The 17,908-nt window shown below is 46.7% G+C and overlaps 1 protein-coding gene across 1 annotated transcript in view; it reads left to right on the top strand.

Moving 5' to 3' along the window:
* Window positions 1-12,481: 12,481 nt before the first annotated feature.
* SLC6A5 (solute carrier family 6 (neurotransmitter transporter), member 5) overlaps window positions 12,482-17,908 on the top strand; it is a 47,150-nt gene continuing 41,723 nt past the window's right edge. Inside the window, exons 1-3 of the mRNA XM_006753969.2 lie at window positions 12,482-12,650; window positions 14,009-14,533; window positions 17,135-17,273. Coding sequence (XP_006754032.1) covers window positions 12,648-12,650; window positions 14,009-14,533; window positions 17,135-17,273 — 667 coding nt within the window. The 5' untranslated portion in view covers window positions 12,482-12,647. The remainder of the gene's footprint in view (window positions 12,651-14,008; window positions 14,534-17,134; window positions 17,274-17,908) is intronic.

The following is a 17,908-nucleotide window of genomic DNA, read 5'->3' as shown; positions in this document are numbered from 1 at the left end:
CATATGCAGAATTTACCTTTAAAAATATTTGTAGTCTCTGGATCAATCAGACTTTAAGCCACAGTAGTGGGAGGATGTCCGTTCCAGAGATCACTCCATATCAGAGAAATAACAGCAATAAAAACATCAGTGACAGCTCATTTCTAGGTAACAAAATCTGTTTTAGTTTCCTGTGACTGCTGGAGTTATTGGGAGAATTAAATGATTTAATACACAAAAAGCCCTTGAAACAGTGCTTTAAAACAGTTTTTTTTCTTCATGTTATCATTATTATGGGCATTGGAATATTTTCAGGGAATACAATTTTGCTGTGATCCTTCAATAGGGGTCCATGGATGTTCTTTGGACTTTGTATGTAAAATTTGGTGAATATGTGTAGTTGTGTATTAGTTTGCCAGAGCTGCTAGGTATAACAAAGTACCACAGACTGGGTGGCTTAAACAATAGAAATTTGTTGTCTCACAGTTCTAGAGGGTAAAGTTTGAAATCAGAGCATTGGCAGGATTGGTCTAGTCTGAGGGTAGTAGAGAAAAATTGCTCATTGGTCTTCCAGTCTCCCCTTAAGTTAGTTGCATGGGCACTGCCTCAGTTTGACAAAAGGCCCTTGCACCCACCTGGGGTGGGCTCAAACTGATGTATAGACATCCAGTATGTTAGTTAGAGCAGTCTGAGCTGCTGTAACAGAGAGACCCCAAATGACAGCAGCTTAAATTAGATAAGAATTCATTTCTTATTTATAGCATAGTTAAGAGATAAGAGGTACTGTGCTGGTAGGCAGCTCTGCTATTCCTAACATGTGGCTCTTCCTTGTCAGTCCAAAGTAATGGCTGCAATTCTCGTCCTCCCAGCCAACAAGGACAACCACTGCTCAGCACGAAAGGAAAGCATATGCTCAAGCTTCTTAAGGCTTTTGCTCCTTCATATCCCATTGGCCAGAATGGAGTGACCAAGGGCTCACCACGCTGTAAAGACGGCTTGGGACTGTCATCTTTAAATGGATTGCCAGTGCTTAGCTAGACTCACCTATTATGGAAGAAGAAGAGAACAAATAGTGGGGAAGACAGCTAGTACATCATGGGGTCTTTTTTCCATTCTGGGCCTATCAATGGAAAACTCATGGACTCCCTTCCTTAGGGAAGTGACCTTCCTTTTTTTTTAAATAATTCATTTCTGGTTTATTATTTCTGCTTCAAGGCACCTCTAATTTAATATCAAGAGAGTGATACAAAAGGCCCAATTACAATGAAGGAACACATTCCCTCACTAATACCAATGACAATGCTCTTTCAACACATGCCTGTTGAATGCAATGGTGATTTAATAAATTTAACACTAAAAAGAAAATAACAGTGAGTCTCCTATCCCTATACAACCTATTTACAAATTTAATGTTTATAATGCTTCAAACAGTTAAACCTGAAGTTCAATACCATACTTTCATGTTGGTAGCCCTCAGTAGGTTCTCTACAGTATTAGCAACCATTCAGAACAAACCATTCATTAAAACGACATTGATTTGCCCTATCTGGTTTGTCTCAGTGGATAGAGTGTTGGCCTGCGGACTGAAGGGTCCCAGGTTCAATACTGGTCAAGGGCACATGCCCAGGTTGCAGACTCGTTCCCTGGTGGGGGGGCGTGTAGGAGGCAGCAGATAAATGATTCTCTCTCATCATTGATGTTTCTCTCTCTCTCTCTCCCTCTCCCGTCCTCTCTGAAATCAATAAAAATATATATATTTTTAAAACACTACATTGATTTAAGGCTCATGCAAGTAATACAGAGCCCCAAACTAAATGGTTAAACATATGAATTAATTGTACTGATATCTATTATTGTATTATTTCAGAATTATTAAGTTGTTTCTTAGCAAATAAACTCTTTATAGGCAAAATTCACCTCATTTGAGATTGACTCAGAAGTTCAACAACAATCAGGAAGTCCACGGTCTTATTGGCAAAACTGATAAACAGTGTCTCCAAGTCACTATGTTCAAGGTTAAGAGCGATGCATATTCCATTTTTACATTCTACTGGAATGTTTAACTCATGGTTTTAAATCTCCAGGTTTTCATTCCTCCAAACTGTTTGAAGACACAGTGTGCCACAGACTCAAAACTTCTGTTTCTCCTTCTATTGTCTTAAAAAAAAAGAAACCTTTCTTAAGTGTCCACATGTTCTAGAAGGGGAATCTTTCAGAGGTGGCCAGTTCTTCGGAATAGTCTGATGCCTCAGACCTCTGAAGCAAAGGGAGGGGGAAGAAAGAAAAGCTGAAACAAGGTTCATCTGATAAGTTTTACGTTAACCATTGCATAAACTAGGTAGTATAAGAACATGGCTTTTTGGCCCAGCCAGCATGGCTCAGTGGTTGAGCACTGAACTATGAACCAGGAGGTCATGGTTTGATTCCCAGTCAAGGCACATGCTCAGGTTGCAGCTCCATTTCTAGTTGGGGTGTGCAGGAGGCAGCCGATCAATGATTCTCTTCCATCTAGATCAAGCATGTCAAATTTGTGGCCCGTGGCTGCATGCGGCCCACAACGAATATTTTTGCGGCCCAGCCAATATAACAGTATGTAAGAAACATTTTAATAAAAATTTTGTAACTTAATTTTTACAATATCCTGTTATACATAATCTCTATATATAAAAGCCTAAGTGACCGACACCAAACAAATGACTGGAACCACTGGTCCCTATGACACATACTGACCACCAGGGGGCAGACGCTTAACGCAGGAGCTGCCTACTGGTGGTCAGTGCGCTCTCACAGCTGACCAGAAACATTTTAATAAAAATTTTGTAACTTAATTTTTACAATATCCTGTTATACATAATCTCTATATATAAAAGCCTAAGTGACCGACACCAAACAAATGACTGGAACCACTGGTCCCTATGACACATACTGACCACCAGGGGGCAGACGCTTAACGCAGGAGCTGCCTCCTGGTGGTCAGTGCGCTCTCACAGCTGACCGACCTACCAGCCCAACAGCAGCCACTCACTTCCTCAGTAGTCCTGCAGGTCCAATCTCTGGAGAACAGGCCAGGCAGGATTCCAACAGCACCACCTCCTCCTGGAAGTTGGCCTCAGGCACTGTGGCCACTTCCCCTCCCTAGATGCTCTACAAGGAAGAAAGGATATAAAAGGAGCCACCAGCTGGCTCCTGTGAATGTCAGCGGGATGGATCTAATCCTGGCCCACAAGGGCATCCCACCACACACCTGGAGGGCTGATGGAGTCCCGGCCGTCCCCCCACCTCCCTCGGGACCCTACCCATGCACGTATTCATGCACCAGGCCTCTAGTTTTTAATAATGAACTACAATGCTTGCTAATGACTGATTACTATAATCGTGTTGCATTCATTTCCCTATGTACCTTACACAACAGGTACACCATTTCTCTCCACTACTACTAGCAATGAATATTTTAGCAGCTGATTGCCAGGTCATTAGTCTTGGACTGATTTGTTTGGTGTGCGCAACAGGAAATATTTCACTTTCGGAGAACAAGAAAAATAGGTTTATTTGAGTTATGCTTATTATTTTGTGCAGTTATTCAGTGTCTGGTAAGTTAATGTTCAAGAAAAAATAATTTTTATTAAAATGTTCTATTATTTTATGTTAATGATTACTCATTTATTTCAGCCCTTTGTATTCAGAATGTCTCTATCAAAATAAGCCTATGTTTCTATGAAAATTGAAGCTTTTGTTTTTTTGCAGCCCACATAAACTTAAACCTTGTTTATTTGGCCCATGCTAGCCTTTGAGTTTTGACATGCTTGATGTAGATCCATAGGGGGAAAAACTGGAAATTGGAACTTAATTCAATTGGAACAAATTTATTCATTCTTATCTGTGATTCTTGGGAAATAGTGATTGAAAATAGTTGAAAAATAAGAAAGTTGACTTTCCTCAGGGATCTTTGTCTGGTTTTTCTCTTCTGACCTCTCCAAAATCCAGAAATGTCCTGTTCTCTTCTGGCAATGCAGATCTCTACATCACAATAGCCTGTGGTATAGCACTGTCTCCCTTCCTTTCTTCACTAACTAGGCTTCTCATTTCTGGATACTGAAAGTTCCTTCTAGATATAAGGAGGAAAGCAATATCATAAACTTTACACCAGGGTGCTAATGTGTAATTAGTTATTTGAGGAGTATGTTGTTTGTTTGTTTGTTTTAAAAAAAACTTGGCTGTGATACTAAATGAATTTTGAATTGGTGGAATTTCAAAGGGGGTGGTAGAAGAATTCTGACATGTTCTCAACATGGTACCTCAGAGGGACCTGCAGGGGTCTGAACTCAGATTGCCCACAGTGGAGCTCACTCATTAACAGTCTCTTTATTGATTCTGCTCCTGTCCCTGTCTCACTTTTCTCACTTCCTCAGTTGAGACCCCTTCCCAAATAATCTATCTGAATTGAAGGCCTTATCTCAGAGTATGGCCTATTAAAGTCCTTTCCCAAAACTCCCCAAACTGAAGTGGTATTTCTTTCCCCTAGGATGATAATGATGAGCATGGGAACCCAAAACTCTGAGTGGCATGACTTCTACAACATGAGAATCTGAAAACATGTGACAAATGGACAGACAGCGCCTTAGACTCGGAGATAGCATCTTGATGCTGTGGGCAGCCTGGCTTCAGCCCACCTTGAGGTTAGCTTCATTTGACCTTGACCTAGCCATTACTTGATACCTTGAGTTTTAGCTAATTTTGAGTTGAGTTTCTGTTCATTGCAATTGAAAGAGTCCTGGTGGGATGATGTTTATTTTCTTCTTTTTGCTTATATTTTTCTATAAGGAAAACAACAACATTTTAATGCCAAATATGACAGAATAATGTTCTAAAGGAAAAAACAACATTGGAAATGTCTTTAATAGTGTCACCTTGAATAGCCAATGCGGGGGCACAGTGCACCTTTTTCTCTTAATATCAGTGAAACCAGGCCTTCAGGAAACAATGGGATCATTGAACCATGAGTCGTCACAGATAATCACACTCTCCAAATGCTCCCACAGTGGTGAATGACAGAGGGTCTTGCCTTTGTCAGCTCCACCAATCACCCAGACTCGTAGAATAGTTTGAATGTAGCTTCTCATTTGGCCCCAAAGCTGTGCCCAAGTTAATGACTTGGAAAAACATGTCATCATCCATATAATCGGCAGAAACCAGAGAGCACCCTGAATCAGGTGTTGCCACTGCAGAGGAATCATTTACAAATCCCGCACACATTTCGACAGTGTTTGCATTATTTCTCACAACTGTTTAATTAAATCCTGTGTAAACAGACGAGCTTATTTGTTTGGTCCTAATAGTTGGAAAATTTGGATATTGTGCATAGTGACATTTACAAATATTTGTATTTACCAAATAATATTCTTTTCATTAAAAAAAAATTCCTTTATGCTAAAGAGAAAACAGATTTAGCCTTTATGGAAACGTATTTGTTCTCATGGCTTTTTATAGCCAGAGGCATTCACAGATTGCTGGGCATCGTTGGAAGAAGGGATGGAAACAAAGCACAGAGCGCTGGCAGCCTCGGCTCAGAGTTTGGGTGCATCTTCACGTACAGCTCCATGTCTGCGTTTCAGGCAGACATAAAAAGAAAACAGGTCCAGATAAAATGGACCCAATTCTCAAAAATGTGCAATTCCTTTAAATACTAATTCCATATTTAGGAACCTATGCTAAGAATCCAAATTAGAGATGCGGCCAAAGACAAATATAGATAGGTGTAGACCTATAATGCAGTACTATTTATAAGAAATACTTGAAACAATCCAAATGTAAAATAATTGTTTATTGGTTAAATTGTGGAGTATTTCTACTATGAAAATCTGTGCAGCAGTTAAACATAATGCAGGTTTCAGGGCAATCGGGCAGAGCTGTATCAACAATATAAGCGAAAAATGCAGATTACAAATGACTATGAGCAGCATGATATTCGTTTTGTAAAAACAAAAACTACATCTCTGTGCACATGAACATCTAGAAGGCCTTACACCAAAATGTTAATAGGCTATGTTTTGGAGTGGTGGGATAAGTAAAAGCCCCAAAACACTGTTAATTAGTGGCAGAACTTGCATCCAAACTCTTAACTTATGTCTAATTTAAAAGCCCTATTTCCACTATCTCATGTTACCCGCACCCAGGAAGATATTTACACCAAAAACAGAAACACTCTAAAATAGAATGCAGACCCTAATAAGTTATGTTAAAATATTTCTAAGCTCTAATGGTTACATCTCAGGAGACAGCTATTATCATGATTAGTTAACTCTGGGTTGTCTATCAAAGATGATAGAGTGGGCTAGCCATTGCTTGATATGGTCTCATTCTGTATTGAATGCTACAGATGACTAGAACCAACAGTACCAAATTTGGTGTCAATGTCCATAGCCCCTTAGGCCCAATTTATAAGGGTATCACCCTGTGACAAAATCATAAGATCCTGAAATTTATCTGTGCTGCCTGGCAGTTCCTACTGGTATAAAGGGTCTTGAATTTTCAAGGTCCCACTTCCTGGATCATTGTCCTCATCATTGTGTTTTTTTGAACCCTGTTCAGATCTGACTCAATAGCATTGGTTAACTCCATCAACTGCTTATATACTGAAGCTTCCCAACATCTGTTCTGCTTTACTTGTGGGAATTTCTGCTAGGTTTGCATGATGTTGAACTCAGTATTAGAAAGCCAGGGGGAAAGGGGCATTCAAGAAAAAAAGGAGGGAATCTCCTTTATGAACATTGTAGACATAAAATATCAATTTCCTTATACCCCATGTATTAGAAATCTCTTATTGCCAATAAGGAATATATTTGAGACCTAATTTCTCTTTCAGAGTTAGTATCTCCCATTGGGGTTTGGGAAATTTGAGCAGATGCACAAACACAGAAGACTTAAACATAGAAAGAGCTTACTAAGTAGTTATGCCTAACATTTGCAACTGGTAAAGCAGAGCTACCCAAAGAATGATAAGAAAAGAAAGCAGAGGAAAGAGGTGAATGTGTTGTTTATCAGAAAAGCATCAATGTTCTCATTATGGAAAAATTAGAAATCAGAAATTTTCAGTTTAGTATAATTTTAGTTTATACTTTATAGTTTAATGCATATAACAAGAATGGGGATGGAGGAGCAGAGCATGGTCATATTTTCAAGCCTTTGTCCTGTAAAGGTCTTGATCAGGCCCTGGTTGCAGCCCAGCAGAGCTTGGAGACAGAAACACCGAGGCTTTAGAAAGAAGGTTAGACAAATATTGGGAACTTGAATCCTTAATTAACTTTTTTTTTTTTCCTGAGCTCGACTCTTCAGAGAAAGACTTCCTAATTAAACTACTCTGTTTGGTGAATAGCCTCATTAATTAAAGTAGTAGATTCTAGTACTAATTTTTTTCTTTTTATTTGTTTTACATAAATTTATAAATATGACAATTACAATCATTTTTAAAGTACAGTCTTTCCCTCTCTTTTTCTTTTTTCGTTTAGATCTTCTTCCTCAGCTTTCCTCTCCACCCATATCAATGCCCATACTGCCCACCAATAATCCCAGGTGCTACCTACTGTGTGTGCTTCCACTCTTTATTGGACCTCTCTCACACACACACAACATACACACACCCACTGGAATCATATTACACACACTTTCATGTATCTGGCTTTTCTTATTCAATATTTCATGAAAATCTGTCCAAGCCAACTGTGTGGCTCTAAATCAGGGGTAGGAAACCCTTTTTTTCTGCCAAGGGCCATTTGGATATTTATAACATCATTCACGGGTCATACAAAATTATCAACTTAAACATTAGCCTGCTATATTTGGTCAAACATTTAATTAACTCACCCCTAATGCCTTGGCAGGGCCAGACCACCCCTGCTCTAAATTATTCTTTTAGCAGCTGCAGATTATCCCATGCTTTAGATATACTATTGACCGAATATGGATATTCTTTACCTAGGCTTTCATTTATCAACTTTGCCATAATAAACATTCTTGCACTATGCCACGGATAGATTCCTAAAAGTGGGACTGCTGGATCAAAGGATAGTGTAGTTCTTTTCTCTCTTTCCTTTTTAAAGAAGAGATGCTGCTAGACTGTTTCTGACTTACAAGTACCCTTGCAGACTCAGTTTCCCTCTCTGGACCTGTTTTCTCACTCCTATAGCAGGTGACCTTGACTGTCCTTTGCAGCTTATTCTAAACTCTGCTTCTGTGCCTGCACTCCCCGTCCTGTGTTTTGCTGCAGTGAAGTGAGGATCATCACTACTGCTGACTCAGGGACACGCATCCTGCCTGTCTCACTCTTGGAATTTTGGATGTACATTTTCTGCACGCAGACTAGGTACTAAGCTGAATCACTGATTTCTAAGTATGAACTCTTCTGAAATGCTATGATGAGGGAAGCTTGCCCTGGTTAGCTTGTCTCTCTGACACCAGGGTCCAGATGAGAAATGGAAAATGCAGCTGATTGCAAAGCTCCAAGCTTCTGTCGTTTATGTTGAGGTTTACCTTAATCTAAACAAAAGGTGCCTGAGAAACATTCATAGAAGCCTGTGTAGGGGCACTTTTTCAGAATGCTCCCAAGTTTCTTTTAATGAAGATGCATACTTGACTATTGCCTGACTAAACCACTGAATGAGGAGGAGAAATGTTGCACAATGAGTATCCACTTGGTAAGGCTTTCTATTCTGTGCATGTCTCCCCATATTAAACCCTCTGAACCAAGGAGAAAGAACTGTTTTATTTGCTAAATTAGAGGAGCTTCGAATAGATGATTCTCCCAGACTGAATAACAACGATTGCTTATGGAAAGCATACTAGGCAGGCACAGTGCAAGAATGTTTATTATGGCAAAGTTGATAAATGAAAGCCTAGGTAAAGAATATCCATATTCGGTCAATAGTATATCTAAAGCATCCTAGGTAGGCATTTTACATACATACATATCTCATCTAATCCTTGAACAACACTTGAGGTAGGTTAATCTTATTATCCTCATTTTATAGATCAAGAATGTCCCCTGTGGGTGCAGAGCTAGGAGGTGGTGTGCTGCAGAACCCACGTTCTCAGTAGGAAATGAGACTGCAGTGGAACTGGGCAGTGGTGGGCAAGTGGGACAGAAATACTGCATGGCTTCTTGGCAATGCCACCCTAAACCCCCACAGAGGCCTCGAATCCTTAGCTGTAGAGGTTTTCGGTGTTTATGGTTCCCACATCAAAACCATCTGAGCACCCGCACAGGTGCGCACGTTAAATCCGCTGGGCGGGGTGGAATGGAGTCAACGGGCCTAGGTTCAAATCCTGACTCTGGGGGCTGACCTTAGGCAGGTTTCCTTGCTTTTCTGTCAACCTGGCCCTGCAGCTCTTTCTCGCCTGCTGCAAGCGCCCACTCACACCAGAGCAGGAGTGGGTCAGATACCTTTTCCTCTCCTTCCTCTCCCCTTCCCTAGTGCAGAGGAGGGCAGCATCTTGAATGTGAAAGTCTGCCCTTCAGGGCCTCTCCTGCTCCCCGCCTCTTACGGCTCTCCTCTCCAGTCTTGGGACAGACACTGGCGTCAGGGCTGCCACTGATGGCCTGTTTTTCAATAGACTACCTCTTCCTCCTCCATACTGCGGGGTGGACACGGGTTTTGAAAAATAGCTATTTATTTGCTTATCTACAAAAGGGAGGGGCAAAATGATCGAGGGCAAAATCAATTACTATTTTTCATCTTTGACAAAGTAATTAAGGCCATAGTGACTGCTAATTCCGCCCGAATGGCTGCGCCGTGATGGATGCGGATTTACGGCCTGCTCGGCGGCAGCGGCAGCGTTGCACCGACCGGGCCGATTATCACTCCAAACAGGCGGCCGTGGAGGGCGGGGGCGGAGGCCCGCATCCCGAGGACTTGAGCCTTTTATTCTAATTCTTTTCTTTAACACGGAGGCTCTGTCCTTGGCACTTACCGAGCACGGACTCACAGCCCGGTGCACAAGCTGTCCCTGGCCTCCAGCCCCAGCACGCCCACTCCAGCCCGCCAAACATACCCTGCGGCCGGCTGGTGCCCGTCACTCCGCCCCCACTTGGGATTCAGAACGACCTTTCTGGGGCTGCTGGACCCTCCCACCACTCTCCATGTGGCCCCTCCTTTCTAGAATCTTGCGGCGGGAAGGGGGTGGGGGAGGTAGGGAGCCAAAGCTGAGCGCCTGCCAAAGCCCTCCCCTCCCCAGGCGTCTGCATTCCTCCTGCGTCAACCTCCTCTGACGGGCCAGAAGCACCGCGGGCCTCCCGCAGGTACCCAAGTGCGCACTTGGCTGGGGAGGGCCAGCCGGCTAAACGTCAGGCCTGGGGACCGAGTGGGGATTGGCGTCACTCGGCCCAGAGTCGCTGCTGGGGGCGTTCTCCCTGCTCCGGGGGCGCTGGCCTGGAACATCTGTGCGCCCAGACCGTGGACGTGCTGGGTGGAAGCACAACGATCACGCGGCATTTTGCGGGAGTGGCTCAAATGCAAATTGAGGGAACTGGCCAGAACTTTTCGTAGTCGTGACTGGTGGAAGTTGGCCCAGGGCCCGCGGAGCCTTGGGGGGGTGTGAAATCATTGGTCATTGGTTAATGAACTCCATCTGCAGCTCCTCAGGGCCCGCGGAGCCTTGGGGGGGTGGGGGGGGGACGCCTCGTGGTGCAGAAGCCAGGGCTGCTGGGCTGCCCCTTCAAGTGCTCGCATCCTGGTTTGGCTCCATGAAAACTGGGATCTGTTCTGAATGAAGCGCTGGACAGGCCCCTCTCCCCAGGTTTCCCCGCGGCTCCCAGAGTCCAGGGTGTTTGCCAGCGCCCACCGAGTCCAAGCTCGCGCCTCAGGCTTCTGGGCTCCGCTTGCTGTCCCGACCACACTCAGCCAAAGCCCACCAGACCCACCCCTGTCTCCTTCACGAGCCTGGTTTCCTTCGGAGCGGAGCGGGCCTCCGGGGAGAATTAGGAGCTTCCTTCCCCGCCCTGCCCGGCCCTGTGAAAGGAGCTGGGAGATTTTCTAGGGTCAAAGGAGATTTTACGATTTTCCGTTTCCCCGGCTTTAAAACTGGGAGTTTCCCAAAGGTTGTCAATGCTAAATGAGATAATTCATGGACAGCTCTTGCGCATGGTTCCATGTTGAGAACTTAGTACATGTTAACTCAACACTACAGTGAACGCGGTCTGGAACGCGCAAGGCAGCTCTCCAGGAGGGTCTCTTCAGGGAACCTGTCCTCCCTCAATATCAGTGCGGACCTTGGATCCCCAGCCCTCTTCCATCAGCGGGCCCAGCGGGCGAGTCTGGGAGCAGAGGCGTGGGAACGCCAGAGAGCCCCTGGAAGGTGGCGGGAGGGGTTTTCAGCCGGTGCAACCGAGCCGACCCTAAGGCGGCGGGTGGGAATGCTGGCGTGGCCGCGGGAAAGGGACTGAGTGCTTTCTGTAGCTCCCCATCCCGGGGGGCCAGGGGTTTCCCGAACCAGGCCCCCAGGAAGGAGGGAGGGGAAGCGGTTTACCTACAAATCCTTTCTAGTCTCCAAACTAGACCTTATTTGTAAAGGTGTTTTCCCTGTTTTGATGATAGCCATTGCTTTACGCCCAAAGTAAAGTCCCTCTTTTTACCGCCACGGCCACCCCCACCCAGCTGGAGTAGGGCGGCACATCTTCCCACGGCTTCCAGGACAGCCACCCTGCCACCTGGCTGCGGGGGAGGGGGGGAGGGGGGGGAGGGTCACGCTTCCAAACCAGGCCTAGCTGCGGTGAGTTTTTATTGAGAGGGCTTAGAAGAAAACATGAGTCTCCTTTGACTTTGAAAGTGACTAAGAACCAGGTCGGTGTTGAAGATATTTTCCTTTTTATTTCTTTAAAATATGTTCAGAGGAGCTTAACAAATACACTGAGAGCAATCGTAATTTTACCCAGGAATTTCTGTTGTGTCAATAGAGATAAAATAAGAATGCAAATGTTAGACCTCAATTTTTAAGCGAAAGTCCAGGATCCCTCTAACACTGGTTGTAGGGCTGTGAGAATCTAAGTCCCCATACACGCAGGTGGCTACAACACCCTTATCCAAGCAGCACCCCTGTGCGGCAGCCATCACAGAGCTGTGGCGCTACGAGCCGACCCCCGATCGTTTGGGGGGTAATATTGTGGAACCCACTGCTTGCAGATTTGGAGAGGCAGCTACGGATGTAGTAGCAGAGAAAGACGGAAACATGAGGGTGATTTAACTCCTTCCCTCGCGCCCACCTCGGCAGCCCCATCCGCTCTGCGCCTCGCCTTGGGTGCAGTGGGACGTGTCCTTCCCATGTTTTCCGTAATTAGGGAGAGGCAAACTTCTGTCATCTCCTGCCGCCGGCTTCGGTTTAGTAATCAGAGCCACATGAGTCACGCTGAACACGCAGCCCCCCTCCCTCCCGAGTGACAACAGCGGGCCAGCGTACTCACGGCTGTTGTCCCTTTAAAACTCGAATCCATGGGGGTAATGATTTATCAAACTTGTATTATCAAGAAAATGTCAAACGAAGGGCACCTTGCTTTGCACTGACGCAAACCTCGCCTTTCCTAAGGAGATATAGAAAGCGCCTCTCTTGCTGGAGCCGAACCCAGTCTTGTCAATAGCTGGTTTCATTCTCTCTACCTATTCAATCTGCTGCCGGTGTCAGACATGGTGAGTGTTTGCTTTTTTGTTGTTCTTTTCAGAGAGGGGGCTGCGGGGTTGGGAGGAGCAGATTCGTTTTGCATACTTCTTTTTGAAATGTTCTGTACATTTTGGAAGAAGGAGGGAGGACAGTCGTCACAGCCGTAGTATTTGCACTTGTGAACATCACCTGAGGTCCAAAAGCGGTTTCTGAAGGTATGGAGCTGAGAGGTTGGCGGGTCACCTACCCTGCAGATTCTTAGCACCTACCCTGCGGATTCTTAGCACTGTCCTCGGTGCTGAAATCAGATGCCCGCAGGAGCCTTAGTGGCTCTGGGTCCTAGTGGATGAGGTAAGAATGCTTGCTGGAGTCAAGGTACTTAGATTGGTGCAAATTAAGGAGTTCTGCTATGTGCACTTGTCCAAGAAGATTCGATGAGTGGTGTGTGGATGAGCTGAAGACAATATGGTTATTCTCACAGTATAATAGTAATTACTGGTACTATTGTTTAGGAAACCTTGAAAGATAACGAGAAGGAAGAAAGGGGACGGGAAAACCCACCGCTGGTAGTTTTTTTAATTTGAACCTCAATTGGGAGAAAGCAAATGAAAATAAGTCATGAGTTTTGGTCCATGAAGGATATCAGACTTCTGTGAATGTATTCTGGGTTGGAAGCGGGCACTTGGCATGTTCTTTTACATATCTGGGAATCTGGGAGTGAATGTAGATTGTGTAAGATAACAAACCTGGTTACTGTCCAGTGTTTTAAGTGTGGTTTATTATTGTTGTTGGGTTGTTGTTGCTATCCTTGCCTTTGCTACCTGGCGGGCAGGGGTGGATTTTGGATCACTGGGATTCGCATCAACGATTTTGCCTGAAATCCTCGCAGGTGCCAGGGCATCAGCTTTGTGGCCACAGCTTGTCTATCGCTTATGGGGAGAAAAAAAAGAGGCAATGTGCATTGTTGAATGACAAAGGAAATGGGGCGGAAAATTAAAGAATCTTTCTACAATGGCGATGGGGACATGGGCACCCTACAGCCGTGATGTGAAATCCAAAGAGGGCGGAGAGCTCATGGCTGTAGGGCTATTCTCACCCTCCCCTTTACCACTCCAAAAAACCATTTCTGCCTCTTTTCTCAGTTCCACTCCGTCAGGGAGGAGAACGTTAGCTTCCTTATGTCATCTGGTTATTGAGCAGACAGGCAAATTGAAAAATACTGACTGCAGTTTTTCCTGGAAAAGGAAAGAAAAATCCAGATTTCAATTTGTTCCCTAGATATTGTGTTTGGACCTGAGCTGTGAACATAGCTCTATATGTAGACACAGGTTAATTTCAAAGCTGCCTTGATTTTTTTTTTTGCACCTATTTCACGTTGTATGTGCAGGATTGCGGTGCTCCCAGGGAAATGAGTAAACAACCGGCCAACAGCCTGGAGGCGGCGGTGGTGCTGGGCCACCACGAGGGTTCATGCGCGCCCAGGACCAGCCCGGAGCAGGACCTCCCCGCAGCCTCGGCCACGCCGCCCAGTGTGCCCAGGTCGGCTTCCACCGGCGCCCAAACTTTCCAGGCCCTCGACCCCCGAGCCTGTGAGGCTGAACGCCTGGGGTTGGGGGCTTGCCCGAGACCAAGGCCGCCGGCCCCCTCCGCAGCTCTGCGGGATTTGAGCGAGACTCATGGCGCGCAGGCTGCCCCTTCTGGGGGCGCAGGGCCAGGCAACGCGATGCATTGTAAAATTCCGGCCCTTCGGGGCCCGGAGGAGGATGCGGACGTGAGTGTGGGCAAGGGCACCCTGGAGCGGAACAATACCCCAGCCGTGGGCTGGGTGAATATGAGCCAGAGCACCGTGGTGCTGGGCACGGATGGAATCACGTCTGTGCTGCCTGGCAGCGTGGCGACCACTGCCGCCCAGGTAAGCAGGTCGCTCTCGGCCGGCGCAGTCTCCTGCTCCCCAGGCGCGCGCGAGGGGAGCAGGCAGTGGCGGGTGCACGTGTGCTGATGCGGAGACTGGTTGGCAGTGTCAGGTAATGGGTGCTGACAGCAGCTTTGGGGCTTCGGAAGCTCGCACCGCGCTGGGGTCTCCAGTTCAGGGCAGGAGGGCTGTAGTGACCCTGCCCCGCCCGAGGGATCGACCTTAGGATCTGCCGCTCCCTGTCTCTTCCCAGCCTCAGTGGGAGCAGAAACCGGGCGCAGCCTGATTAAGCAATTGAGGCAGATATATTCCTACCCCCTTACGAAGACACAACCCTCTCTTGCCAATAATTGGGTCTTTAATTATTTTTCTTAATTAAGAAAAGAAGAAAAACCCAGAGGAAATAAATATTCGTTTAAGTTTTGTAGCCTTTTCACTGTGAGTTACCATTTATCACGTGAGAACTCATTTGATGAGAGCTGGGTTCACAAGAGCCTGCTGCTGAAAGTTAAGTTTCAGGGTTTTTCCGAAAATAAATTTTTAAAAAAGAAAAAATCTGGTACCTAATTTTGTTATCAAAATTTTGTATGGGTCTCCCCACCCTCAATTGTATAAGCTTCGGGCTCCACAAATCTGGAACCAGCTCTGCATTTGATCCCTTATGCTCAACCAGAGGCATGAAAACCCCACGGAGCCAACCCCAATCCTGGGTGAAAGATACCTGGGTGGTAGCCCCTCTCCCACATGGGCTTTGTCTTCTTCCAGTTTCCCCCAGTCTCTCTCCTTCCTCTGACCTCTTCTTTCCTCTGTGCCATTCCACCCGCTTCAGCTCGTCCCTTCCTGCCTTTCCTCTATCTCCTCTCCTCCCTGGGCTCAGGGCTAGGCGTGTATGCAGTGGTGGGTGCCGAAACCAGAATGTCCACCTGGATGAGATTTTGGATTTATATAGCCCTTCTGTTTGTAGTCACTCTAGTGTTTGTTCTCATTCATGTTCTCTCTCTCTCTCTCTCTCTCTCTCTCTCTCTCTCTCTCTCTCACACACACACACACACACACACACACACACAGACCCATGCAGCAGCTCAGCTGTTAGAGTAATTAGAAACGAACAGACACTTTGGCTCTTCCACCCTGTCCTTGTTTTGGGGGGCCACTTCTGGAGTGTTCGTCTGTGTGTATTAACTGCCTCTGACAGCATGTGCCTACCGGTGTAACCCCAGATGGAGACAGAATTTTGTTTCTCGTGTCTTTTTAACCTCCGCACTGCGGCAAAAGCCGCTGGAACTCCCACCCATTCCAGCTCTGGAAGAACGGGAGGTGGGGGTGGGGCTAGTACGTGTGGGGAGGAATGTAGGGGGATGCTAAAGATGTTCAGTGTAGATTTGCCTATTTTTAGCTCTGCCCATCTTTTTGTTGTTGCCTTTCTGACACCTACCTCAGCCTGCCTTTCTCCCCACCACTTCCTCTCCTCCTGATAGCTGCTTTTTCATCCTCCTCGGCCTGTGGACCAGGGTGGGACACCCTGGGTTGCTAGGATAGAGGTGGAAGGTGACTGAGGAGATGAAAGCCATGCAGGGGCTGGGTCCTAGAAGCTTTATGGGGTGCCTGGTGTCCTGAACATTTTCAGAGTTTTAGTTGAGGTGGCTTTTCTGTTTAGTAGTTAGACATTCCAGAATCATGTATGGCCCCCCAAAAGCATCCTAGTGTGAGTTTGCAGAGGTGAGCCCCAAATCTGGAGCTGGAAGGTGCTCAGGGCATAGCTGTTCTAAGCCCTTCATTTTACAGATGGGAACACAGAGGCTCAGATAGAGCAAGTGGCCTGGGGGACTATATAGCTGGCTAATGGTGATATTTAGATCAGAATTCAAGGTGTTAGGTGTCCTATCTCTTGCCATATCCACTTCTCTATTATCCCCCACCTTTTAACCCACACATCTCCCTCCTGCCCATTTCCCAGACCCCCATGCTGAAAGTATCCCCTCCCCTAAATTAACCAACCAGGCAGATTCTGCCTGCAGGCTTTGGCAGAGAACGGGAGGCAGGGGCTCTGGCTGGCTTCAGGCATTGCAGTTCTCTCTCTGGCCTTAGCACAAGCTCCAGAGGGAGAAAGAGCTGGGGAAGGGGTGTGTTGAGAGGTTTGGGGTGGGGAGGGGTGGGTTGGTTAGGGACCTGCTTGCTGGAGACTCTGGGCATGACATTGGGGGCCTGCTTGCCTAATAAACTCTTGGTCAGGGGTTGGGGATGGAGGGACCTGCTTGCGATCAACCAACTGGTTCAAGGTTTGGGGAAAGCTGCTTGCTGGTGTGTCCTGACAGCAGGATTTGAGCAAGAGGGGCTCAGGGGTTGTTTAAGGTGGATCTCAGATCAGGGCTGGGAGCCTGCTTGCCGAAAGAGTCTCAGTGTAGAGTTGAGGGGTGAGGTTCCTGCTTGTAGGTGCATTCACTCTTCGGAATTGGGGTCCTGCTTGCTGATGCATCCTCGGTTGAAAAGTGGGGGCCTGCTTGCTGGGAAAGACCCTCAGCAGGGGTGGGGGGCTGGAAGGGGACCTGCTTGCTGACCAACCTGGGGCTGTTATCCGACAATGTGCTTTTCCGCCCCCAGGAGGACGAGCAAGGGGATGAGAATAAGGCCCGAGGGAACTGGTCCAGCAAACTGGACTTCATCCTGTCCATGGTGGGGTATGCAGTAGGGCTGGGCAATGTCTGGAGGTTTCCCTACCTGGCCTTCCAGAACGGGGGAGGTATGGCTTTTCCGGTCTTTCCGCCTGTGGCGCTGTGGGGTGGGCACTTGGGGGTTGGGGGAGGGACCCAGAGCCCTAGGATGGGCCCCAAGGGGAGGCTTAGAACAACCTCCTCACACTCCAGCCCCATCCCCTGAGGCAACAGGGCTAAACCAGAGGGCAGGAGCTTCAGTAACTGTTTCACCCTAGATCCAAGAGGCTTTTACCTGGAGAGAGTTTGGGGAAGAGGTGGGCCCTCGATCCCCCACTGGTTCTGTGGGGAGGGGGGGTCTGGGTCCTGAGCCAAGTGGGCTTTGATGCAGAGAAGTCCAGACTCTGTGTGGTGCTGGACACCAAATTCAGGATGCTTTAAGAGTATGACTTGGAAATCCCAGCCTACACGGGAGACCTTGGGAATGGGCACTTGGGTGGTGCTGAATGCTGGCTGCTGGCGAACCAGGTGTGAGCAGAGAGGGGCTAGGAGCTGTGCTCTGAAAACCCTCTCAGAAGTATCCCCACACATACATCCCCTTGGACACCAGCGGCACAGCAAAATCCTTTAGTCAAAGTGGGTTTCCTTTCATTTGCCCTAATTGGGTGAAAGAAATGCTTTTGAAAGACAAGCATTTCTGAAACGGTGAGGACACCAGTGAGCA

This window comes from Myotis davidii, unplaced genomic scaffold (assembly GCF_000327345.1).
Source record: "Myotis davidii unplaced genomic scaffold, ASM32734v1 scaffold330, whole genome shotgun sequence".
Classification (NCBI taxonomy): domain Eukaryota; kingdom Metazoa; phylum Chordata; class Mammalia; order Chiroptera; family Vespertilionidae; genus Myotis; species Myotis davidii.
Note: the sequence above shows the minus strand (reverse complement) of the source record. Positions and strands in the feature narration are given on the sequence as shown.